This window comes from Crocuta crocuta, unplaced genomic scaffold, assembly GCF_008692635.1.
Source record: "Crocuta crocuta isolate KB4526 unplaced genomic scaffold, BGI_CrCroc_1.0 scaffold124, whole genome shotgun sequence".
In the NCBI taxonomy this organism is placed as follows: Eukaryota; Metazoa; Chordata; class Mammalia; order Carnivora; family Hyaenidae; genus Crocuta; species Crocuta crocuta.
The window spans coordinates 10,930,260-10,957,095 of NW_027551573.1; the positions used below are offsets into that span (position 1 = coordinate 10,930,260).

Below are 26,836 nucleotides of genomic sequence, written 5' to 3' on the forward strand. Positions count from 1 at the left end.
GAAACAGCATTTAGATAATGGGTACATCCTTTGACTTTCTAGGAGGTTACTGATCCTAATTAGTTACATGACAGGAAAAGAGAGTTCATTTACCAGTGATGCTTTTTTGTTTGTTTTGTTTTTTGATCAGGACAATTGAATTTTATTGTGCTTTCTAAGTCTTGGTTTTATTTTAAAGACCATTCGGACAGACTCTTTATATAGGAACTCCCAAACAGCATTAAATAGTAAAGTCAATGCTAGTTTATATCAGTGAGCAAGTATTGCTTCAGCTTTGATTCTTCCCACAATTTATATATATATATATATATATGTATATGTGTATATATATATATGTATGTGTTTATAAATTCACATATATATAATTTATTGTCAAGTTAGCTAACATACAGTGTATATATACAGTATGCTCTTGGTTTTAGGGGTAGATTCCTGTGATTCATTACTTACATAAAACACCCAGTTTCCCAACNCCATTTGTTCTCAGTATTTAAGAGTCACTTATGGTTTACCTCCCTCTCTGTTTGAAACTAATTTTTCCCCTTCTCTTCTGCCATGGTCTTCTGTTAAGTTTCTCAAATTACACATATGAATGAAAACATATATCTGTCTTTCTCTGACTTATTTCACTTAGCATAATGCCCTCCAGATCCATCCACATTGTTGCATATGGCAAGATTTCATTGTTTGTCATTGACAAGTAGTAGTCCACTGTATATATAAACCACATCTTCTTTATCCATTCATCAGTTGATGGACATTTAGGGTCTTTCCATAAATTAGCTATTATTGAAAGCACTGCTAAAAACATTGGGGTGCATGTGCCCCTATGCATCAGTACTCCTGTATCCCTTGGATAAATTCCTAGTAGTGCTATTTCTGGGTCATAGGGTAATTCTATTTTTAATTTTTTGAGAAACTTCCACACTGTTTTCCAGAGAAGCTGCCCTGTTTGCATTCCCACTGGTTCCTGTTTCTCCACATTCTTGCCAGCATCTGTTGTTTCCTGAGTTGTTAATTTTAGCCATTCTGACCAGTGTGAGGTTGTATCTCAGTGTGACTTTGATTTGTATTTCCCTGATGAGTGATGTTGAGCATCTTTTCATGTGTCTGTTGGCCATCTGGATGTCTTCTTTGGAAAAGTGTCTATTCATTTCTTCTGCCGATTTCTTCACTGTTTTGTTTTTCAGGTGTTGAGTTTGGGTAATTTCTTTATAGATTTTGGATACTAAACCTTTATCCAATATATCATTTGCAAATATCTCCTCCAGTTCCGTTGGCTGCCTTTTAATTTTGTTGATTGTTTCCTTTTCTGTGCAGAAGCTTTTTATCTGGATGAGGTTCCAGTAGTTCATTTTTGCTTTTATTTCCCTTGCCTTCAGAGATGTGTCAAATTGACCAGTGATTCTAACACACTGCCTGGTGTTGTCGCTAAGGGACATTGTTACTATCTTCTCTGTCCTTATAGGACTTGAGGGTACTCTTCACTAATAGTAGCCAACAGTGGTTAGTACTTAATCTTACCAGGCATTGTGGAAAGCATTATACATGGATGTTCTCATTTCTATTACTGAGTATAAAGTTTCCTGTCAGCTATATACAGTGCATAAAGCTTTTAAATTTTAAATACATAAGAATTAGAAAAGCACTGTAGTATCATAATAGTACATATATTAGTACATAAGGAAGAGGAGAAAAATTCTCTGTAAAACAAGGAAATGTTATGATCCTGTTACTCTGCTTTTGCATTTCTTTCTTCCTTGATTTAATGAACATAGATTTCCATTTTCCTAATATATTCTGAAGAAGATAATAGATATACCTTAAAATTCTAATATTTCTACAATTCTTCACTTAAGACAAAGAAATTACTTTTTAACAATAAGACTATAATTAAGTTCTGGTATTTTAACCAAAGAATTAAAATAATTAAATTAAAATGCATGAACAGAATGTTTTATTAAATGTATTGTTCTTATTATATTAATTTTGGTATCCTTAAACATTTTCCATGTAAGCAAAAATACTTTTAAAACTTTTTCAGTTAATACATAGTAGAGGCATTCTTATTGTACAAAACAGAAAGAATGGTTTAGTTATTTTCATAGGTTAGAAAACCTAACACTCATAGGCTAAACACTAAGAACCAAATAGTACACACTGCCGAATGTTATTCTGTGACTATTGTTATTCCTTTTTGTTAAAGTAGGTAATAAGTATTTATTCTTTAATCAATAAATATTTTAGAATTTATTTTAGTGATATATGAATAATCTAGTAGATGAGACAGAATGGATGTTGTTATTGTTAAATTATCTTGGGGTGCACCTGGGTGGCTCAGACAGTTGAGCATCCTACTTCAGTTCAGGTCATAATCTCACAGCCTGTGAGTTCGAGCCCTGCGTCGGGCTCTGTGCTGACAGCTCAGGGCCTGGAGCCTGCTTCAGATACTGTGTCTCCCTCTCTCTACCCCTCTTATGCTCACACTCTGTCTCTCTCCCTCAAAAATAAATAAACATTAAACAAAATTTTAAAAAAGAGTTGAATTCTCTTTCTCACCTAGGAAGATATTATTTAATACACTCAAGTAGTTTAAGGAAGGAGACGCTAGTAGTCTAAGGACTTCTTCAAATTGAAAACAGAAAAAAAATATTCCATAACATTGGCCAACTCAAGCTTAATTCTCATATTCAAAATACATATTAAGGACAAAAAGGATAGAGATTCAAACCTTATAATCAATTTTTTAAATGTCTGCTATGTTTCACAAGCTAATTGATATTCTTAAATGTTCTCTCCTAGCATTAATTCTTCTCACACTCTGCCCTGTGAATGGGTAGTTATTTCAAAGGCTGCTATGCAGTTGTTACTATTAAATGAAATATAATAGGAAAGCACTTAAAGTTATTACCTCAGACAGAAATCTTAAATCATGTGGCAGTGCTCAACAACAGAAACAAAAACAATTCAAAAATTCAAAAATTGACTAAAACTTGGATAGATAACTCTCCATCAAAGATATACCAATGATTAATAATACATGAAAAGATGTTCAATATCACTGATTATTAGAGAAATACAAATGAAAACCACTATGAGATTCCACCTTACACTTATTAGGATGGCTACCAACTAGCCAAACAAAAAGCAGAAGGTAACAGGCATTAGTAACGATGCAGAGAAATAGAACCCTGTATACTATTGATGTGCTATAGGCTGAAATTTATATTCCCCCAAAACTTCTGTGTTGAAATCCTAATATCCGAGGTATTAGAAGATGGGGCCTTTGGAAAGTGATTAAGTCATGAGGGCAGAGCCCTAATGAATGAGATTAGTGCCCTTATAAAAGAAGCCCTGGAGAATTGCCTCCCCACATCCCATCATGTGAGGACACAGCAAGAAAGCTCTGACTATGAACCAGGAAGCAGACTCTAAACCAGAACACAATCATGCTAGTTTCTTGATCTCTGACCTCCCAACTTCCAGAACAGTGAGAAATAAATTACTGTTGTTTATTAGCTACGTAGCCTATGGTATTTTGTTATAGCAGTCTGAACAGACAGACATGGCAATAATGTAAATGGTACAACCACTATGTAAAACAGGATGATAGTTCTCATAAAATTAAACAGAATTTACTATATGATCCAGCAGTCTCACTTCTGGGTATACACCCAAAAGAATTTTAAACAAGGTCTCCAAAATATATTTGTAAATCCATGTTCATAGCAGCATGATTCACAATAGCCAAAAGGTGAAAACAACCCAAGTGTCCATTAACAGATGAATGGATAGAGAACTTCTAGGGAAGATGGCAGACTAGGAGGATCCTGGGCTCAACCTGTCCCAAAGATACAACTGGATAATCCCCCACATCAGTGTAAATAATCCAGAAGACAACCCAAAGACTGGCAGAACAGACTCTCTATAGCCAAATGTAGAGAAGAGGTCACATCCAAGAGGAAGGGCAGAGATGTGGTCTGGAGCTAATTGGAACTACAGGACTGGCTTTGGGAGGAGGGACCCAGCAGCCTGGAAAAGGGAAAGAAACCTTCACTCACACCAGGCACCCTAGGCACAGAAGACTAATCCCCATGACATATGGCTTTGAAAACCAGAGGGGCATAATTTTACAAACTCTTGCAGTCATTTGGGGCTTAATATCTGGCAATTTAAATATCAGATTCAAGGATCTATAACTTCATCAAATTCTCAAATCTTTTGTGTTAAAAGTAGTTAATAATAGGAGGGTTTAAGCGACATTGCATTTGGGGCACCTGGGTGACTCAGTCAATTAAGCATCTGATTCTTGATTTCAGCTCAGGTCATGTTGTCATGAGATCAAGCCCCATGTGGAGCCCTGTGTGTGGCTCTGCACTGAGTGTGGAGCCTGCTTAGGATTTTGTCCCTCTCTCTGCCTCTGCATCTCCCTCACTTGCACTCACTCTCTCTCTAAAAAAAAAGAAAAAAAAAAAAAAAAGATTGAACTCTGGAAGAGCCAGCAGGATGAAGGGAAATTGAGTCCCCCACCCACCCTTGAGGAGAAAGTACAAACAGCCCAAGGAGATTAAGCATAGAAGCAAGTTTGAAAAATGCATTGGGTATATGGGAGGGAGATTTGTTTACTAATCTCAGAGTATGACCTGGAGGGGCAGGGATCATTAGGAGACTTCTCCAGGAACACAGAAGCTGGTATACACCATTTCTCTCAATTTCCCCAGCCTAGACACACAGACACCCATGCAAAACAGCAAAACAACAACATACCCCACCTAGCTTGCTAATAGGGTGCCTCACTCCCATGTTCTCCTGTGGACCCATCCCTCCTTGTCCAGAATCCATCCAAAGTGGTGCCACAAGCCTGACAGTATGCAAGAAGCCTCAACAGGCCAGCACAACTCTATAAAGTGACTCCTCCCCCTGGGAGAAGGAAACTATGGCCCCAGCAGTAGGCTAAGGACAGACAGCTGACTTGACTAAAAGCCCTGCCCTCTACCCAAAGCTTCTCAGGGGACAACACAGGGAAAGTGCTGGGTAGTTTGCTGCTACTCCATCCGGCAAACACCAGCGATGACTCAACTCAAGCCCAAGACAACCCCAAACTGGCCCACTAATAACACAGGAAAAAAACCTGCCCACAACAGGCAGAAAAACCACTTCAGACAACTGGACTAAAAACACATGCGGCTCAGCCACAACAGTAGGCGCACACAGCACATATAGGAGACACCCCTGAAGTGCCAGGTTCTGGTGAAAAAGAGATGTTGCAAAGCAAGACCCTACAGGATCTCTTCTTAAGGCCACTACTTTCAAGAGCAGGAGATATAGCTGACTTTGCTAACACATAGAAACAGAGATTTAAACAAATTAAGGAGACAGAGGAACATATCTCAGATGAAAGAACAGGACAAAATCACAGCAAGAGAACTGAACCAAATGGAGATAAGTTATATGCCTGATGGGCAATTTAAAGTAGTGGTCATAAAGATATTCACTGGACTTGAGGAAAGACTGGAAGTCCTCAGTGAGACCCTTAACAAACATGAAAAAGAACCAATTAGAGATGAAGAACTCAATAACTGAAATAAAAAACCCACTAGAGGGAAGGAAGCAGAAGAATGTATCAGTGACCTAGAGGACATAGTAATGGAAAGCATGCTTAACAGGAGAGAAAAAATAATAATAATAAATGAAAACAAATGAATAAAGAAAAACAGAGACAAAAACAACAACAACAACAAAACCCAGACTCTTAAATAAGAAACTGATAGTTACCAGAGAGGATGTTAGGGGGGATGGATGTAATTGGTGAAAAGGATATTACGAGTACTTTTATCATGATGAGCACTGAGTAATGTATGGAATTGTTGAATGATTGTATTGTACACCTGAAACTAATATAATACTGTATGTTAACTACACTGGAGTTCAAAAGAAAAGATAAATGGATAAACAAAATGAGAAATACACCTAAAATGGAATATTATGCAGCCTTAAGAAGAAAAGCTGATTACCATACCATACTATACCATACCATGCATGATCCTTGAGGACATTATGCTATATAAAAAAGCTAGTCACAAAAAGACAAAAACTTTACAAGTCCATTTATATGAGATATGTAGTCAAATTCATAGATACAGAAAGTTAAATGATGATTGTCAGAGGTTGGAATGAAAGTGGAATGGGATGTTATTGTTAATTGATTTAGAACTTCATTATTGCAAAGCAAAGATTTTGGGGCATAGATTGTGGTGATGGTTGCACAACAATGTGAATATAGTTAATACCACTGAACTATACACTTAAAAATGGTTAAGATGATATAAACAGAAACATAAACAATTGCATACACACAAACACACACATGTCTGGAGATTTGTTATCAGAATTAGCTCATGTAATTATGGAGGCAGATAAGTCCCACAGTCTACAATCTGTAGGCTGGAGAACCAGGTAAGCTGGTGGTATATTTCTGTGTATTCAGAAGCCTGAGAATTAGGGATTCCAATGTCTAAGGGCATAAGAAGTTAGATGTCCCAGCTCAAGGAAAGCAAATTCACCCTTCCTCTACTTTTTTTTCTGTTCAGGCTCTGTAAGAATTGGATGATGCCTACCCACATTTAAGGGCAGATCATCTTAGTCAAATGTTAATTTCTTCTGGAGACACTCTCACAGACATACCTTGAAATAATGCTTTACCAGCTATCTGGGCATCCACAGTCAAGCTGACACGTAAAATGAACCATCTGTGGAGCGCCTGGGTGGCTGTTAAGCATCTGACTCTTGGTTTCCACTCAGATCATGATTTATGAGTTCAAGCCTGGTGTTGGGCTCTGCATGGAATTCTCTTTCTCCCTCTCCCTCTGCCCCTCCCCTGGTCGCTCACACTCTCTCTCGCTCTAGCTCTCTTTCTCTCTCAAAATAAACTTACAAAAAATTAACCATCTTTGATGTGCATTTTACCACAATTAAATATAAGGGGCGCTTGGGCGGCTCAGTTGTTTAATTGCCCTACCTCAGCTCNTTGAGGGTGATTTCAAGAAAACTCTCTGTTGTCACATTTAAAAACGTAATTTTGTTTAACATATAAATTGTTAGCCTTTTAATTCCCAGTAAAATTTTATCATGACTTTTGACAGCTCATTTGTTATAGCTAAATCCTGTCAACCACACCTATACCAACCCTACCATAGATTCACCCATACTAACCAGCTGCTGTCACAAAAATTTCACATTAGTTCCCTTAGCCACTCCACTCCACTAGATGCTTTAAAACTATGTAACTTTTACAAAGTCTGTATTTTCTGAGGTGTGTATCATCATCTTTTTTTCCTCTAAACTACTACTTCAGATAGCAAATTCATTAACTTAGCTAATAGAAATACTTTTATACTTTGATAGCTTCTAGTTTGTTCACATTTGTTTATACCTCTATTACAGCTTTTTTGTTTATTTCCTTACTTGTTTGTTCTTAAGGAGATATGCACACACTCATCGCTTGTACCAAGTAGTGTAAAAGTGCAATAACGTTTAATCATAACTGACAGGGAGAGAAACAGAATACCTGGCCCCCTGTCCTCTCACTATATTACAGCAAGGCACACCTTATCCTCCAATAGAGGATAAAATGTCCAGAGAATGTATTTTATATAGATCTTGGAAGAAAATGAGAATGTCTAGGTTAAAAGAGAATTTCCTGATTAAGGAAAATGACCTTATTAGAAAGGAAAAGTCTCTGGAACTAAGCTTCAGTTATTAGCTTGTTGTTTTATTGATCAAACTCAGACCTGCTGAGCCAACTTCTTGCTAGTTGTCAAAAGGTGGAAGAAAATGAACCCAGGACCATCTAGATTTGCCTCTCCTATTTTGCCCATAAATTATAAGCCCCTCAACTTTCAAATCTTTTCCTTTTTTATATATTTATTTTTGTTTTTTAGTTTCTATCCAAGTTAGCATTTAGTGCAATAATGATTTCAGAAGTAGAATCTGGTGATTCATCCCCTATGCATAACACCCAGTGCTCATCCCAGCAAGTGTTCTCCTTAATCCCTGTTGCCCATTTAGCCCATCTCCCTACTCCAAACCCCTCCAGCAACCCTCAGTTTGTTCTCTATATCAAATATTTTCCCAGTTTATCTTTCTGTTCGCAGTGCCATGATGTGTCTGGCAGATAATATTATTATTTAGACAAGTAGATAGAAAGGGGGAATCCTAACTAAATATTCATGAGTTTTATAATATTTGTGTGTTTTATAGTCTATGACAGGATTTCTCAAATTAGCACTGTTGACATTTTGGGCCAGATAATTTTTTGTTGTGGGTGTTGTCCTGTTTATTATAGGTTGTTTAGCAGCCTTTCTGGCCTCCACCCATTAGGTGCCACTAAACCCTCTGATCATGACAGTCAAAAATGTCTCCAAAGTGATAGGAATCAACACTTTTTGATTTAAAGCTATATTATAAAGTTATAGTAACCAAAACAGTATGGATTGACATAAAAATAGACATATAGACCAGTCAAACAGAACAGAAAGCCCAGAAATAAAGCCCCACATATATGGTCAACTGACATTTGACAAGGGAGCCAAGAATACTCAGCAGAGGAAAAAATGATCTTTTCAATAAATAGTGTCAGAAACACTGGTTATTCACATGTGAAAGAATGGAATTACACTCCTGTATTACAACACCAAAATTAACTCAACATGGATTAGAACTTAACTGGAAAACATAAAACCAGAAGAAACCATAGGAAAAAAGCTCTTTGACATGTGTCTTGGCAATGGCTTTTTGGGTCTCATACCTAAAGTACAAACAAAAACATCAAAATTAAACAAAATAAATATAGGACTACATCAAACTAAAACACTTCTATACATCAAAAGAAGTGATCAACAACATGAAAAGATAACCTCAGAATGGGAAAAAAAAAACATTTGCAAACCATATATCTGATAAGGAGTTAATATCTAAAATATATATAGAACTCCTACAACTCATTAACAAAATAACAAGTAATCCAATTTAAAAATGGTCAATAGACCTGAATAGACATTTTTCAAAAAAAGGTATACTGATGGCCAACAGGTACATAAAAAGGTGCTCGACATAATTAATCATCAGGAAATGCAAATCAAAACCACAATGAGATACCACCTCATGCCTCTTAGAATGGCCATCATCAAAATGATGAGATAACAAGTGCTGGTAAGGATATACAGAAGAGGGAACCCTTTTGTTATTTGGAGCACTGTACATTGGTGCAGCCACTATGGAAAACAGTATGGAGTTTTCTCAAAATAATTTAAAACTACCAGATGATCCAGCCATTCCAATTCTGGGAATATGTCCAAAGGAAATTAAAACACTATGTCAAAAACATATTTGCTCCCTATGCTTATTGCAGTATTATGTACAGTAGCCAAAACATGAAAACAACCTAAGTGTCCCATCAACAGAGAATGGATAAAGAAGTTGTGGCATGTTTACCTACACACACACAAACACACACACACACACACAAATTGACTATTATTCAGCCATAAAAAAGAAGGAAATCCTGACATTTGTGACAACATGGATGGACCTTGAGGGTATTATGCTAAGTGAAATAAGTCAAATAGAAAGATAAATACTGTATGATCAGGGGCACCTGGGTGGCTGACTTCAGCTCAGGTCATGATCTCAAGATTCGTGAGTTGGAGCCCCACATTGGATGCTGCTGTCAGCCTATCAGCACAGAGCCTGCTTCAGATCCTCTGTCCCCTTCTCTCTGCCCCTCCCCTGCTTGTGATCGCCCCAGAATAAATAAATATTTTTAAACACTATATGATCTCACTTATAAGTGGAGTCTTAAGAAAACAATTAAAAAGAAAAAAAGTTAGTAGGAAAAGAGATCACATTTATGGTTCGGGGAAGGGAGAATTGGAGGAATGTGGTCAAAAGATATGAACTTCCAGTTATAAGTGCTAGAGATGTAAGATACGACATGATGGCTATAATTAACGTTGCTGTATGGTATATTTGAAAGTTAAGAGATTAGATCCTAAGAGTTCCTATCACAAGAAAAGAACCTTTTATTTTTTTATGTATCTTTTGAGATTATAGATGTTTATTGAACTTATTGTGGTAATCATTTTACAGTTTATGTAAGTCAAATTATCATGCTATATACCTTGAACTTATACAGCACTCTATGTCAAATATATCTTACTAAAACTGGGGGGAAATATCCTACCTAGTTCCAGGGTTTTGAGTTATACTTAGCAGGGGGAATTGGGAAACACAAATCTACTGTAGTATCTTCCAGAAGGGAAAGTTTAGCCTGAGTGATTTTAATCCAGAAGAAGGAGTGGAAAAAAACTTTCTGGCCTGTAAGTTTTGTACTTAGAAGTTTGACCATGCCAGTTCCTCCTGCCACAATTGAGGTTTAGTTTCTCAAATAAGATAATGGCAGTGATAGATCTAGGGGGTGGGGGCAGGGGCAAAGACATACAACAACCTAAAACTTGTGTGTCTTAACCTTACTTTCATGACACAGCTGACATTGTTTCAACAGCATCTGTCACTTTTTAAGCCTCTGGAATAAAAATAAATACAGGGGTGCTTGGGTGGCTCAGTCGGTTCAGCGTCCAACTCTTGATTGGCCTGCTTCGGATTCTGTGTCTTCCTCTCTCTCTCTGCCCCTACCCTGTGCGCATGTTCTCTCTCTCATAAACATTAAAAAGAAGAAGAAAGGTAGAGGTAGTATTATCAAAGTCAAAATATAAGAAATGTGACCTTATTAGGAAAACACAAAAACACAAAAGGAAAATAATTTGACAATCAATAAAATCTTGTTCTGGTTTTTGAATATTTCCTTTTACTTTCTTAAGTGCATTGAGGAAAATCTCTAGTATCCCAGACAGATGTTACCCTTGATTTCATGTACTTGTTCTAGTACCTGCATAACTTGGAAAAATCGACTGGAGTTTAATATAGTTATTGTTCTTTTTTTTTTTCACTGTTTATCTTTGAGAGAGAGAGACAGAGAGTGAGTGGGGGAGGGGCAGAGAGAGAGAGAAACAAAGAATCTGAAGCAGACTCCAGGCTCTGAGTGATTAGCACAGAGCCCGATGCGGGGCTCAAACTCATGCACCCTGAGATCACGACCTGAGCCTAAGTCAGATGCTTAACCAAATGAACCACCTAGGTGCCCCTGAAATTTAGTATAGTTTTTGTTCTTTACACAAATTATTTGTTATTTCTAAGTTTAATTTAGAGAGTTTACTAATTACAATACATGTTACTTAATTGGGCATATTCACAGTATGTAGTGATTGGGAATGAGTCCTATTTAATTTATTTCAAGGATTTTATATTTTTTAAAAATCAATAAACAATCTTAAAATATGCCTCCTTGCCGAGTTCTTGAAATAAATTTTTTAAATAAATAAATAATGAATGATGAACAAATTAATGAAAAATCTCCTTTTAACAAGTTCAGTGTTGGGGACTTCCAATTTCTAGTCCAACAGGTAGAGGGCTTGGAATTCATACTCCCATCCTCACCCCAAAAAAAAGATGAACATTGAAAATTAACAACTCCTCTTGGGCTCATCAGAAAATTGAAAACACAGGACAAACCACTGCCCCCAAAACTGGAAAGGGGGCAAATACATAGAATCACAGAGTAATAGAGCAGAAGTCACAGTGGAGGTAGCAAGAACAATTAAAGGGTAATTGACTAATTGCTACAGATGGGAGTTTGAGACTAGTTTAAGAGATTGAAAAGTCCTGGAGGACTTTTCTAGACTTTGTGTAGAATAGGCAAATCCATAGAGATAGAAAGGGACCAAGGGTTACTAGAGACTGGGGGAAGAAAAAAATGGGAAATCACTGCTAATAGGACAAGATTCCTTTTTTGGAGTCCTGGAGTTACTGAAAACCACAGAATTATACACATTACAGTGGTGGACATTGTGGCATAAGAATTATATATCAATTTAACAAAGAGGAAATTTAAAACGATATTCTCAATTTATAACTGGGAAGCAGGTTGATACGAAATTTGAACCAAAGTTCCAAGCTTCCTGATTTATTACAAAAGAGAAATTAGGAAAACCTCCAACAAAATTTGGTGTTACACTATTTTTCAGTAATAGGAAGTTGAAATTCAACCTAAGAAAAAAATCAAAAACTATGAGGAATGATTATATAATAAATAACAACTAACGTGTATAGCACTTTACAGTTTCCAAAGAACTTTTTATCTACCATTAAAAACTTAAGTGTGGTAACTGCTTTACCAAATCTACACAATAAGTGGTTTTGTAATTCTAATTTTAAGAAGGAACAAACAGGGGCACCTGGGTGGCTCAGTTGGTTCAGCGTCCAACTTCGCCTCAGGTCATGATCTCACAGTTTGTGGGTTCGAGCCCCGCGTTGGGCTCTGTGCTGACAGCTAGCTCAGAGCCTGGAGACTGCTTTGGATTCTTTATATCCCTCTCTCTCTGACCCTCTCCTGCTCACGCTGCCTCTCTCTCTCTCTCTCTCTTTCTCTCAGAAATAAATAAAACATTTAAAAAATTTTTTAATAGAAAAAAGAATGAAGAAACATTCATTATATTTTTTGGTTAATTAATTTCGGAAAATTATATTTTTCGGTTATATCTTTAAGCATTTCCAGGTCAGGGTTTGTCTCTTTTTCATCTCTGGGTAAAAGGCATATATAGTATGCATTCAATATATGTTTTGGTGAATAAATAGGCACATTAAGGCTTAGGTAAGTCCAGGGACTTTCTAAAAATCAAAGCAGTGTTAAAACACCATCTTTGTTCTTCATATCCTATGTGCTTTCTATAATGCCACATCACAAGTCTCCGTGTGAGAGAGTACATTCGTTCAAGCTCCAGTCTTTAAGCTGATGTCAGGTTATTATTAAAATGAATGTCTTTTTTTTAATATACTTTATTGTCAAGTTAGCTAACATACAGTGTATATAGTGTGCTCTTGGCTCAGTGCTCATCCCAACAAGTGCCCTTCTCACTGCCCTTCACCTATTTTGCCCACCTTCCCGTGCCCACCCCCCATCAACCATCAGTTTGTTCTCTGCAAAATGAATGTCTTCAGCAGTAATCATTGAAATGGCATATTGTGTAAGACCTCAGGAAAAACTAAAATTAAACAGTTATACAAATTAGACTTTGTTATTTACTACCAGATCTTTGGTTAGTACTACAGGTATTTACCAAGTACCTGTTAGGTGTCAGCCATTATGCTGTACCCTAGAAACAGGGCATAAAAAGGAATACATCACTAGACTTAAAGGACCTCAGCACCTCTTTTCATGGAGCTATTTTCAATCTAGTAGGAGGTTCTCCCACTTATTTTATCACTTTATCCTTGTCAGTTATCTAGAAGCTGAGTTCAGATATAATTCAAAATATTCCAGAGGAATAACAGTCAAATGTCAGTGGATTCCTTCACTCTGCATTATAAGTCACCCATCAACTACTAGGAAAGAGGTCAATAATTCTTTTAAGAAGTTTTCCATAAAGAGCTATACTCCTAACTTCTGAAATCCAAGAATTTAGCATTTGAGCTCACAAATGTCCATATACTGTTCACTTAAGATAATGCAGGATCTTCTGCATCCACATTCTAGAGTACCTTAGTAACACCACATACTTTTAAAAGGTATTAACAACTTTCTCTGCTTGGATTTATGCCTTCCTATGAAGACAGGCTATTTCTTGTTCTTGAGCTGATTACTAAATTGGACTATTAAAAAACAGTATTCATATAGTGACATTATATTAGCATTTCTCACATTTGTAATTTGATCATAGATTGGTTAAGATACTTCTCCAGGCAGTCACAAACTTGGTGATTAGTGAGCATCCACTTACTGGAAACTAGATTTTCCCAAAGTTCAATAAAATGTTATGCTTTAGTCATATAAACCAGTAGGAGATTTTACCAGTCAAGAAAAGAACAACTGCTTCATTTGTTTTTTTCTGGGTGGGTAGCCATCCATTTAATTAACATCAGTGAATTTTAAAACAAAAATAAGAAGTTAAGCTCCAATTTAGTAAATGTTTTAAATATCTAGTGACTATAGACTGAGATGTATCCAAATTTTAAAATGAAATATCAATACTTTATTATTCTGAGTCAAATCTTCTTTCCAAAATTTCTCCTCACCTTCCAAATCTATTCTCTTATTTTTTTTACAACTTTGAATTCTGGTGTCAAACTACTATATGGTATTGAGAAACAGAGGTAAGTGTAGACTGTTGACAAGTAGCTTTTTCATAATTAACTGTGTTCTATTTTGGGAATTAGCTATCTCTTCCCATAGCTGGCTAAACACTTCAGCAATGAATTTAAATGTTAAAAATCATCACTGTTTTGACTCTTAACTACAGAGAACAAAATTACAAAAGGAGTAGGGGGGGTGGGGGGAATGGGGGACAGGGGAAATGGGTGAAGAGTACACTTATCATGATGAGCACCAGGTGTTGTATAGACGTGTTGAATCATTATATTTTACACCTGAAACTACTATAACACTGTATGTTAATTATACTGGTTTTAAAAAAATAATAATAAAGAATAAAAGAGGGGCACCTGAGTGGCTCAGTCAGTTAAGCATCCAATTTCAGTTCAGGTCATGATCTCATGGTTCATGAATTTGAGCCTGGAGCTGACTTTGGATTCTGTGTCTCTCTCTCTCTCTCTCTCTCTCTCTCTCTCTCTCTCTCTCTGCCCTACCCACCTTGTGCTCTGTCTACAGCTTTCAAAAATAATTAAACATTAAAAACAAGCTTTTTTAAAGAATAAAAAATTCAAACAAGTGTTTTAAAAATCATCACTCTTTTAATCTATTTTAGCACTTGTTTTCTTTGGCTATTATTCTTATTTGATAATTTCTTTTAAAAGCAGTTAAATTATCAGAAATCAGTCTACTAAAATAGCTTTGATATTCTATATTAAACACAATATTCAGGGGCTTGGGGTCTTCGACCAAATCAAATATTTTGATAAGAAGCCACTAAGGCCACCTTAGATTTTTTTCACTGATGTCCACAGAATTAGAATATATATATGAAGCATCTACCATACACGTTTTCTACAAAGTTTCCATGTAAGTTGTTTGAAACTTGGAACACTTAATTATTTTAAAATATCAGGGAAAAGATTATATTAGCAGAGTATACCTTAAACACCACTTTAACTGCTAGACTTTCTGGCTAGGATATTTATCATATGAGATAATGTGAATTTTTACCTCAGGTTAGCATTTATTTACAAGGGACTGTGATAATTATTATAGCCAGTTAGATATTATTACCTGTATCAGAAATTTACTCTGTTAGCTCTTAAAATACACCAGCAGCAAAGGAAAGTAAGTGATAATGTATTTTCTAATATTTAATTTTGTCATTTATCAAGACCTTTTTAATCCATTGATTTTTATAGAATCCTAATCATTCTTGACAACTTTGTTATGAGAAAGAAAAGATATCAGTACCTGGAACAGTCTCTTTGTCCATCTCTTTGCCCTGCCAGGAGGAGAGATGGTATATCTAAATCACCTAATGAACAGAGAGCACATTGATTAAAGGAACATCTCTGACTTATAGCAGAAAGACTCAAGGCAGAAGTGACAATATACCAGAAGCATGATTCTCTTAGGCAGCTAGATAATTGGAAACAAGCCACTAAAGAATACATGTTAGTGAGTAAGAGGAAACATTCCTGGCCAAGTAATTATAGTATAGAAGAGTTCCTATATATTGAAATAGGGTTAATATTAAATCTATTTAGGAGCATATTTTTCTTTCAAAATCTTAACTTCATTTTTCTGAACCTCAACCATTCATGTTATTATCCAACTTGTCTTCTCAAAATTACAGGTTTTCCTTGTAAAGAAACAGTGTCCCCTACCTGATATTCTTATAATTGTTTTCTTATAGGAAAATAGAATTTATCATGCATACCATATGAAACAAAAACATGATGATGTTTCTTTTAGAACTCCCCTAGAGGCAGTGAAAATAGTCCTAAAATTTTCACTCGGCCCTTTTAACTGTCTTGAATGAGCCAGAGAACCTGAGTTTATTCTAGTGTAGATCAAGGGCTAGTCCATATCCAGAGCACAGTCTTTTTCATAATTGAATCCTGCATGGATATAATTGGATTAAATTCCTCTTCAGCAAGTTGGTGCCTGTTGTAGAAGATCAGCAAAATACACCAGCCTCATCTCCCAGAATTCCTTAAAAAGCCAGGTCTTTAGGTATAGAAGAGAACATGACAAAGCCCACATGCCACAACCATTAAATATGGTCCTAACAGCCTGGATTTACAAAAATTAACAAATATCATGTTAACTGGAATGACTACCCATAAAATGTTACAGATTCTCAAACCATTATCTTGGAACATCACAAATACTATACAGATCCAAACAGTGAAAGATCAAATGTCATTGGAGGGGGTTATTCTATGTCAGTAGAAGCCCTTTTTATAGAGCAGTAAGACAAACATCACACTTCTTTTTCAACTGAAAATAAAATCACAGGTGATGATGTAGGGTGTGGGATTTGTAATCAGGCTGCCAAAAATAAAGCTCCACCTCCACCATTTAGTAGCTATATGTTTTTAGTCAAATTGCTTAACCTCTTGATTTCCTCACAACAAAGTATAGATAATAATAGTACCTACTCACATGCAATTATTGTTAATAAATAACACACAAGAAACACTTGCCACAGGTTTTGGCATATCCGATACATTTAATAGCTGTTAATTTGTAGTGCTTACAGAGTTTATTATCTTTAATTTTCACATTTTGTCCTCTCTTGGTATTCTTCATCTCCATTTTAATTGATGTCAATGTACTATTGTTTCAGAGCCATTCATTTGAGATAATGAATACTTCTCAGAACAATTTTCTCTCCCAAGAAGAGGCATGTTTTTCTCTAAAGTTGCATAAAAACTTGGGTGTTTGATTGTGTTCTTTTGTCTCATTTTTATAGAGATGCTATTCTTCTTGAAGCCAGGGAAGTGCCAGAGGAGTTACAGACATTACTGTTAGATGCAAATTCCCTGTGTCTTAAACCCTTGCAGGGAGGTAGAATTCAATGTCCTTTTGATTCGGAATCACACACACACACACACACACACACACACACTCACACACACCCCAAGAAAGATAAAATTTCAGTGGTTTTCCCCCCTTTGGGTAGTGACTTTTCCCTTCCATTCTTCCCACCTCTTATGTTAGCATATTTACGTTATTCAAGACATCAGAGCTACAGTTATGATAAAAGTTCATATCTAGTACTCTTAAACAATGAAGTTGCCTTCAATATTTTACCTCAAAACAAAGTGAAATTTATCTCCTGTCATACCTCCTTACTTAATTCAGAATCTTAAAATACAACATAATCTATCTTACAGTGGCATTAACCAGTCAGAACTGCATGTCAGTATAATATTCTCCTGGAGAATAAGAATGAATCAGCTTTAAAAACTATTTTTTAATTACATAAATGTGTATTTGAATTATTTTTGAAAAGTCCAATTATGGTGTAGTCATAAAAGAACCTGCAGCATTTAAATCTGATGGTTAGAGTATCACAAATGCCTTTTATGTATTTACCTTTAGGTAGACAATCTTTCTGTACTGGTTATCTATGTGATATAAACTGACATAGTATTTTTGAGTAGGGAGTATATTACAAGACTCAGGTCTGATACATTTGGAAGGGTAAAATTTCCTTCATGTATTCATTCACTTGTTGAGCACATATGTACTGAATGTCTAATATATGCCTGGCCTGTTCTAGGCTCTTATAATATAGAAATAAATAAAACAGACCTAAATCTTAGCCCTCATGGAGATTACATCCTAGTAGAGAGAGAGGGGTAATAAACATAATAAGTAAATTATTTAACACTATTTAGTTGTTAGGAAGTGAATAAGAATTGTGGGTCAGGGAAAAATAAAACCAGGTTAAAGGATAGTCATCAATTGTATGTAGAGTGGCCAAAGTGGGCCTCTCTGAGAGTGTCAGAGATTGGATTCCAAAGATTGGAAGGAGGTAAGAGAGTTAGACATAGTTCTCTTTTGAAGAATATTCTTGACAAAGGAGAAAGCCAGTGTCAAGGCTGGAAGGTATAAGCATCCCTGTAATTTCCAAGAAACGGTGAAAAGGCCAGTGTCTTAGAATAGAAGGAAGGGAGATTAAGGAATAGAAGATGAAATGGAGTTAAATGAGGATTGGGGAATGTAAACTAGGTAGGACAAATCTTTATTCTGAGTGAAATAGTAGACAATAGGAAGAACAGCAAGAGCTAAAGAGGGAAACCAAATAGAAAACCATTAAAACAATTCAGTCCAGAGATGGTGGTGGCTTGGATCAAGGTGATAGCAGTGAAGGTAGAAATGTGTTTGGATTGGCAGACTGTGTATATATGAGGGGGAAAAGTACTATAACTACAGGGTTACTAGTCCAAGCAAGTAGAAATACAGAGTTTCATAACTGAGGAGTTCTACGTCTGGCTATATACCCCAAAAGTATTGAAAGCAGGGCCTCAAAGTGATATTTGTACATTCATGTTCATAGCAACAGTACTCATAAAAGACAAAAGGTGGAACCAATCCAAATGTCTATCAGTGGATGATGGCTAAATAAATCAAAGTATATACACATACAAGGAATATTATTCAGCCATAAAAAAGGAGTGAAGTACTGATAATTGCTACAATTTATATAGGTCTTGAAAACAAACTAGGTGAAAGAAGCCAGACACAAATGGTCACAGGCTGTATGTTCCTTTTATATGATACATGTAGAATCAATAAATCCATAGAGACTGAGAGCAGATTAGAGGTTACCAGGGGAAAAGGGATTGGGGAGTTTTTACTTAATGGGTATGGGTATATTTATAGGGTGATGAAATGTATAGAAACTAAGGGCTGGTGATTGTACAACACTACGAATATACTAAAGGCCACCTAATTTTTATACTGTAAAGTGCTTAATTGTACATTATGTGAATTTCACCCTAAAAAATAATTTTAAAATGGAGTATAATAGGTGCTTTATCTGAAAACTAGTAGAAATGTAAGATGAAAGAACCTCATTTTAGAAATCAGGTTTTCTTTTTAATATCATTATCCAGGTGTCCCAGCACAGTTTAAAGAGACTGTTCTTCTATCCAATGAATGTTCTCCTCCATACACAATACTGTTCTCCAGTATTCCATATCTAGGAATGTAAAAATCTAATCTAGATGCAGACAAATATTGATGTGCAGAGATGTTCACTAAAGCATTATTTACAATGGTGAAAGACTAATCACTTTTTGGCCTTTTGGCTCTATTCTTATCCATTTAATGTAATAGTGAAAAATAAGGAGAAATCCATCATCTCCAACAATAGGTATTTTAAATGATGATATAAGAGGATTAATGTAGGAAATAAAATCATGTTTTGATAATGTCTATGTAGATTTTAGAAAAAAAATTTTAAAGGCATTTATAATAATAAATGTCTTTTATCTGTTATTTTGATTTTCTCTTAATGGGATTTCAGTTTTACAGTAATCTTTCTGGTTACCTATTTTTAAAGAATTTTAATAACATGAAAAAATATTCCTAAAATAATACTGAGTGAAAAGCAATAATACTAAACTATGCTAATGTGTTTATTTCTGCATCCATATATCTAGAGAAAAAAATTACATGATTGCAAGTATGCTATAATAATTATGTCTTTATTTTGAGATTTTGGATTTTAATTTTTTCATTATTTTTAATAGTTTTTAAATTTCCTTATATTTTGAAGAATTTTTTAATGTTTTATTTATTTCTGAGAGAGAGACAGCATGAGCAGGGGAAGGTTAAAGAGAGAGGGAGATACAGAATCCGAAATAGGCTCCAGGCTCTGAGCTAGCTGTCAGCACAGATCCTGACATGGGACTCAACCCATGAACCATGAGATCACGACCTGAGCCAAAGTCAGACGCCTAACCGACTGAGCCACTCAGGCACCCCTTAAACAATTTTTTTAACATTTTTATTTATTTTTGAGAGAAAGAGAGACAGAGTGTGAGCAGGGGAGGGGCAGAGAGACAGGGAGACAGAATCCAAAGCAGGCTCTAGGCTCTAAGCTGTCAACACAGTGCCTGATACAGGTCTCAAACTCATGAACCACAGGATCATGATCTGATCCAAAGTCAGCTGCTTAACCAACTGACCCACCCAGGCTCCCCATGTTTTCTTACTAAACATACTATATTACTTTGAAATTTATGTTCTTAATAGACTACGTTGATAAATGTTCTTATTTTTTATTCTTTATGGTAATTATAGGAAAATAATTTATATGACTAGTTTGGTGTCTATTAAGTCAGTCTTTGCTGGTAGTGTAGTGAAATCTATATATATTTGATTTTTATTTTAATATGTAATAATGAATTTTATGTTAACAAATACAGCTAACATGTATTGAGTATTTACCATGCAGGACAAGATACTTTTAAACATTATCATTCAATAAACATAACTCCATAAGGCAGACTAATTCTACTAATTTGCAATTCATTATATTGCTTTACAATTTTATATACATTGTTTAACTGTTTTAAATGCCTATCCATAAGTTCACTCTTTCCAGTATACATTTCTGTCTCTAACATAAGAACTATATAATACATCATGTATACTTTCAAATGATTTCATATTTCTGGGTAATGTTAGTGATGTTAAGGGAGTCCCACTGAATATTAAAATATTTAGATATTAATTAATCTTATCCTTTATTTTTTTAATTTTTATTTATTTTTGAGAGAGAGAGAGACAGTACGAGTGGAGGAGGGGCAGAGAAAGAGGGAGACAGAATTCAAAGCAGGTATCAGCACAGAGCCCAACATGGGGCTTGAACCTGAAAACCACGAGATCATGACCTATGCCAAAGTCAGCCATTTAAAATACTGAGCCACATAGGTACCTCAGTCTTATCCTTTAAATGTTCAGCTTAATTATGTAACAAATACCTAGCAAATATATACACTCATGGGGAAGATTGACTTTTGGAATGCCAGTGTGAGGACTACATGAACCTGATCTCCCCAAAAAGAAGGGAAATAATACTGGCCAAACAATCAATATCAGCCATTTCAGAATTTTTTTTTTAATAGTTTATTGTCAAATTAGTTTCCACATAACACTCAGTGCTCATCCCCACAAGTGTCCTCCTCCATGCTCATCCCCCCTCCCCCCACATCCATCAGTCCTCAGTTTTTGTCAGCATTCAAGAGTCTCTCATGGTTTGCCTCTCAGAATTTAAGAAGTTAACCAAAGCTATAGAATGGACTTCTGTATCCAAGAACTACTACTAATTCTGAGTAAGACAGCAGGGTCTGTGGCACTTTTATTTCAGTCTATTCCCATCCGAACTACCTTCTCTACTGAGCAGTGAAGCAGCCAGGAAAAGCTATCAGCCTTATAGTCAGTGGACAGGACTGACCTTTGGAGCTCCATTAAAATTCTGAAACCCATAGCACTGTCAATATTTTATCTAAACTAGCAACTCCTTGGAAAATCCCCATTCTTAGGATTTGAGGGCTATTTGATTTGATTCAGAGTTCATTCATCCCAGGAGTAAAAAGTAAAATTTACTTTAAAAATTTTTTAAAGCCTATCCCTAGCACATTACCAAAAAGAATACTCATCTGCTGGCAAAACCTAAGCTACCCAAGCCTATGATTTCAGGTGTAGTGACACAAGAGCCTGGCCAAAGTAAAAAAGAAAGTCTTGAGGAACTAGATAACTTTGAAAAACTCCAGTATATTCATAGGGATCTAGAAGGCTGTGAATGCGCCTAGAAATGAAACTACCTTATTCAAATACTACCTTGTGTATACTACCTTGAGGCCCTGCTTAAGCAAAAAATGAAAGCTAAAGTTATCCTGTAAACTGCCTAAAGTTTGAAGGAATACTTCCACACACAAATCCCCCAAAGTGTGGAAATCTTGTGACCAGTCATTGCTGACCCAAGTATGGCCCCTAGGAAGCCAGGCTTCAGAGAAAAACCTTAAAAGTAAGAAAATAAAATAACTTTATGGCAGAGAATGAAGGATCTATAGAATTCATCCAGGAAAGTCACTAAGCAAATAAGTGCCACCAACAAAGAAAAACCAAATCCTTGAAGGGAGATGGTTGATACCACAATCATTATATCATCTAAGAAATCCACTTTCAACCAAAAATTATAAGACATGCAAAGAAACAGGAAACTATGCCACAAGCACATTTTTAAAAAAATAAAATAACAGAACATTTTCCCAAAGATAATGGACTTAGTTGACAGAAACTATAAAGTAGGTATTATAAATATGTTGAAAAAACTAAAAGAAGCCAGGATTGTGGGGATGAGCACTGAGTGTTATGTGGAAACTAATTTGACAATAAACTATTTGTAAAAAAAAATAAAAATTTAAAAAAAAAAGCCAAGATTGAAGAATGAGGGGTAAGTATGACAACTATGTTTCACTAAATAGAAAATGGAAATAAGGAAATAAAGATCATCTTAAAAATCAAAAGAAATGCTGGAAATGGAAAATACAGGGAAACTATAAAATACTTAGGTGCATGAAAACAAAAACACAGCATACCAAAATGTATAGGTTGCAGCTAAAGCAGTTCTTAAAGGGAAATTTATTGATGTAAGTGCCTATATTAAGGAATAGGAACAATCTGAAATTGATAACCACCTTAAGAAACTAGCCAAGGAAGGGGCACCTGGGGTGGCTCAGTCAATTAAGCCTATGGTTTTGGTTTCAGCTCAGGCCATGACCTCACACACAGTTCATAAGTTCAAGCCCCACATGAGGCTCTGCACCACCAGTGTGGAGCCTGCTTGGGGTTCTCTCTCTGCTTCTCCCCTGCTTGTGTGTGCTCTCTCTCAAAATAAATAAACTAAAAAAAAAGAAGGGAGAGAGGGAGGAAGGAAGGAGGGAAGGAAGGAAGGAACTAGCCAAGGAAAAGCAAAGTAAGCCCAAAGCAAGCAGAAGCAAGAAATAATGAGAAAAAATAAGTAGGGAAGAAAAATATAAAGAAAACCAATTAAACCAAAAGATTTTTTTAAGATTAACAAAATTTAAGATTTTAACCTTTAGCTAGATAGACCAAGAAAAAGAGAAGACTCAAATTGCTAAAGTCCCTAATGAAAGAAGATACTACAACTAACCTTAACAGAAAAGGAAGCTAAATAAATAGCTAGTAACACTTGAAAAGCAGTTCAACATCATTACTCATTAAGTGCAAAAGCCACAATGAGATACCACTTCACAACCATTGGAATGGCTATGATCAAAAAGACAGATGAAGTGTTAGCAAGGATGTGGAAAACTTGGAACCTTCATACATTATTGGTGGGAATACAGAATATAGAATGCTGTGGCCATTTTGGAAAACATAAGTTGACAAAAATACTTGTATGTGAATGTTTACACAGAAGCATTATTCATAAAAAGACCAAACATTGTAGGATTGTGTTTATATGACTCTCTAGAAGAAGGAAATCTATAGAGAAAGTAGATTAGTGGTTACCCATAGCTGAAAGAGTAAGGGTTAGAAATAGGAGTAACTGCAAACATATGATATTTGTCCTCCTCTGCCTTATTTCGCTCAGCATTATACCCTCAAGGATTAGGAGGAACTTAACGGAGGACCATGGGGGAGAAGAAGGGGGGATATTGTGGGGGAAAGGGAGAGAGGCAAACCATGAGAAACTCTTGAATGCTGAGAACAACCTGAGGACCGATGGGTGTGGGGGGGAGGGGGGAGATGGGCATGGAGGAGGGCACTTGTGGGGATGAGTACTGGGTATTATATGGAAACCAACTTGACAATAAAATATTTGTAAAATAAAATTAAATAAATAAATAAGAAATAGGAGTGATAGTAATAGGAGCTAATGGGTATGGGGTTTCTTTTTGGGTGATGAAAATGTTCTAAAATTTGACTGTAGTTATGACTCAACAACATTTTTAATATACTCAAAACCACTAACTACGTTTTATATTGGTGATGTTTCTAGTATGTGAATATCTCAGTAAAGCTGCTTTCTTTGAAAAATGAATCATTAATGTTAATAATTCAGACATTTCATTTCACATTTTTATCCTTAAAGAATTAATTTTTGACACCTAAATTGTTAACATTTTATCATTTTAATATTTGGTAAGAGCTATGTTTACAAAGATGCCTTTTTTTTTTAATGTAGCTGGACAACTCAGCCAGTCAGCACATTTAGCTCTCCAGCTACCATACAATGTACTTGGTTTAGGTCGAAGTGCAAATTTCCTTGATCATCTTTATGTTGGCATTCCCCGTCCATCTGGAGAGAAGGTGAGTAAAAATTTATTTTGTTTATAATTAATCTGTGTTTTAACATTTACTATTCAATATTTGAATTCAATAATTTGAATTAAGAGATTTAACAATTAATTAAAAATTAGAAATTAATTTTTAATCTCTTTAAAGAGAATGTAGAAAAATAAACATAAAATGACCTAAGACAAAGAGAAATAAATAGTGATCTATCTAAACTTAGCTTACACAGAACAAATCATAATTTAAAGATAGTTTTCTACTACTTGTCTCATAAACCTCATGACCTCCTGTCCCTCTTTTCTCCTTTTTCTCTTCATCTTCAATATCTAACAAAATATATTTTATTTTGTTTCTTGTCATATTTAACTCCACTTGAATTTTAGCTTCAAGCAGCATTTGTACATAGTACTTTGAACAGTGCCTGCTACACTGTTGAATAAATATTTGTTGAACTAATGAATCTGTGAGACAGAAATATAATCCTTCCCTGAAAAGATAAAAAAAAAAAATTTGCCAACAGGGCAAATAGGAGCCTTATTTGGTGCTTATTTTATATCAATTTAGCTTAATCCATACCTACGATTTCAATTAATCAAGGAGCACTTAAGCTTTTTCCTTATTTATTTAGAATAATAATTGTTTTTAAAGTATACTAGATGTTAAATGTTCTTAAAATTTTTTTTCCAGTCTATACGAAAACAAGAGTGGACTGCAATCATTCCAAATTCCCAGCTAATTGTCATTCCATATCCTCACAATGTTCCTCGAAGGTAATGTCCTTGCTTAAACTGATTTTGGTAAAAATACTGTCAATTCAGAATCATAGAAACAGTTACACCTTTTAAAAACTCTATCTGTATTCCTGCTGTGTTCCCATGAGTGCCATCATTTAATTTGCTTACAGCAAACCTTAAATGACTAAACAGTCCTACACAAAAGGTCCCTGACTTTTTTAATGAAAAACAAATTAAACCTTATTAGAAAAACAGCAGGTTAATTAATTAGGGATTTATACATATTCCGCTTAAATAAACTGATCTTCAGTTCACTAGCTATAAATTCTAAAATTTCAGAATGCTGAATTTTTCAATAAGCATTGATCTTTTAAATAAATGCTTAGAGAAGTTGTATCTATCCCACAGTGTTTTGGCACAAGTTTTGAAGTCAAACAGACCTATGATAGAAACTAAGATCCACTGCTGAGGGTCAATTTCTGCATTTGTAAAGTGGGAAAGAGAACACCTACCTTAAAAGGATAAAGATGAAATACGCTTAAGACAGTGCCAACCATGGAGTAAGTTTTCAGTGAAAGGCAGATGTTTTTTATCTTTAGCAGAATATATTCCTTCTGTAATAATAGCATTTAAATCTAACTCCTTATCTTTGTTCATTTTTCTTTAAGATACTAAATTGATTCCATCATTTTTAGAAAGTATGTAATAAAGGTATTCACTAACACTTGTTTCATTGGGAAGAACATAAGTTGTCCTTAAGGTTAATCTGATATCAATTATGAAAAATAACCAAAGAGGAAGGGTATCATGTATCTATGAATATGTAACCAGCAGGGTCCTGCTTTGTTAAATTTCTTCTCAAAATCCAGGCTGTATTGTTCTTTATTAAATTTTTAGATGGAATATATTCAGTGGTTTGCTAGAACGGATTTATGCCATCTCATGAGCTGATGGTACGCATCTTTTTCCCACTCTGTTCAGTGAAGTAACAAAATCAGCTATGATGGGAGTATTTACAACATGAAAATTGGCAATTGCCAATAAGGTCTTTTACCACACCCCAGAGAGCCAGTTTAACAGCTCACTACAGAATATATTTTATGGTGGAATTAAGGGCTTTAGAATCAAACAACTTAGGAGGAGGAGGGGCAAGATGGCGGAGAAGTAAGGCGCTCCGTACTTGCACTCGCGCCCATACATCACACAGAAAAGATCTGAAGNACATCAGTATAGGGGCTTCTGGCTAGCTCTGTCAGTGGACCACATGACTCTGGATTTTGGGGTGGTGGGTTCAAGAAATAAAATCTTTACAAAAAGAGAGAACATCGCTAGAAACAGTTATAGTCTGAGTTGATTTTTTTTAATGAGACTGTATTATTTTTTATACATGATTTTACAACAAAACTAGAAAATCTACACAAGTAGGAAACTATATAAATTATGGTACTTCTATATGGTCTAATATGACATAGAACAATCTCTTAAAATAGAGTGGTAAGCAAAAGATAATAAAAGGGAAATGCATTTAGATTATATACAATATGCAACCATTTGTGATTTGAAAAAGATATCTGCATATATGTCTATTTATGTATACTATATCTCTGGAAGGATATACAGGAAATTGGTAAGAATTGACTGCTTCTGAGTAAGAAACTAAGGATTGGCCTTTTGTCCATTTTTTTTCCTACCAAGATTCCTATTTTCA

At 35.3% G+C, this 26,836-nt stretch overlaps 1 protein-coding gene and 1 long non-coding RNA gene across 4 annotated transcripts in view; one reads left to right on the forward strand and one right to left on the reverse strand.

Annotated features, from left to right (window-relative positions):
• Nucleotides 1-26,836, forward strand: part of ITFG1 (integrin alpha FG-GAP repeat containing 1) — a 273,114-nt gene that overhangs the window by 241,219 nt on the left and 5,059 nt on the right. The window contains exons 15-16 of the mRNA XM_077751420.1: nucleotides 24,285-24,409; nucleotides 25,082-25,164. Of these exons, the coding sequence (XP_077607546.1) occupies nucleotides 24,285-24,409; nucleotides 25,082-25,164 (208 nt within the window). The remainder of the gene's footprint in view (nucleotides 1-24,284; nucleotides 24,410-25,081; nucleotides 25,165-26,836) is intronic.
• The window catches only part of LOC144221044 (uncharacterized), a 58,571-nt gene that overhangs the window by 16,186 nt on the left and 15,549 nt on the right, over nucleotides 1-26,836 (reverse strand). For 2 of the 3 annotated variants that reach the window (XR_013331939.1, XR_013331938.1), the window contains exon 3: nucleotides 15,518-15,581. This is a non-coding gene — a long non-coding RNA (uncharacterized LOC144221044). Of the gene's footprint in view, nucleotides 1-8,725; nucleotides 8,807-15,517; nucleotides 15,582-26,836 lie in introns of all 3 variants that reach the window. The other variant, XR_013331937.1, reaches the window with a different exon arrangement.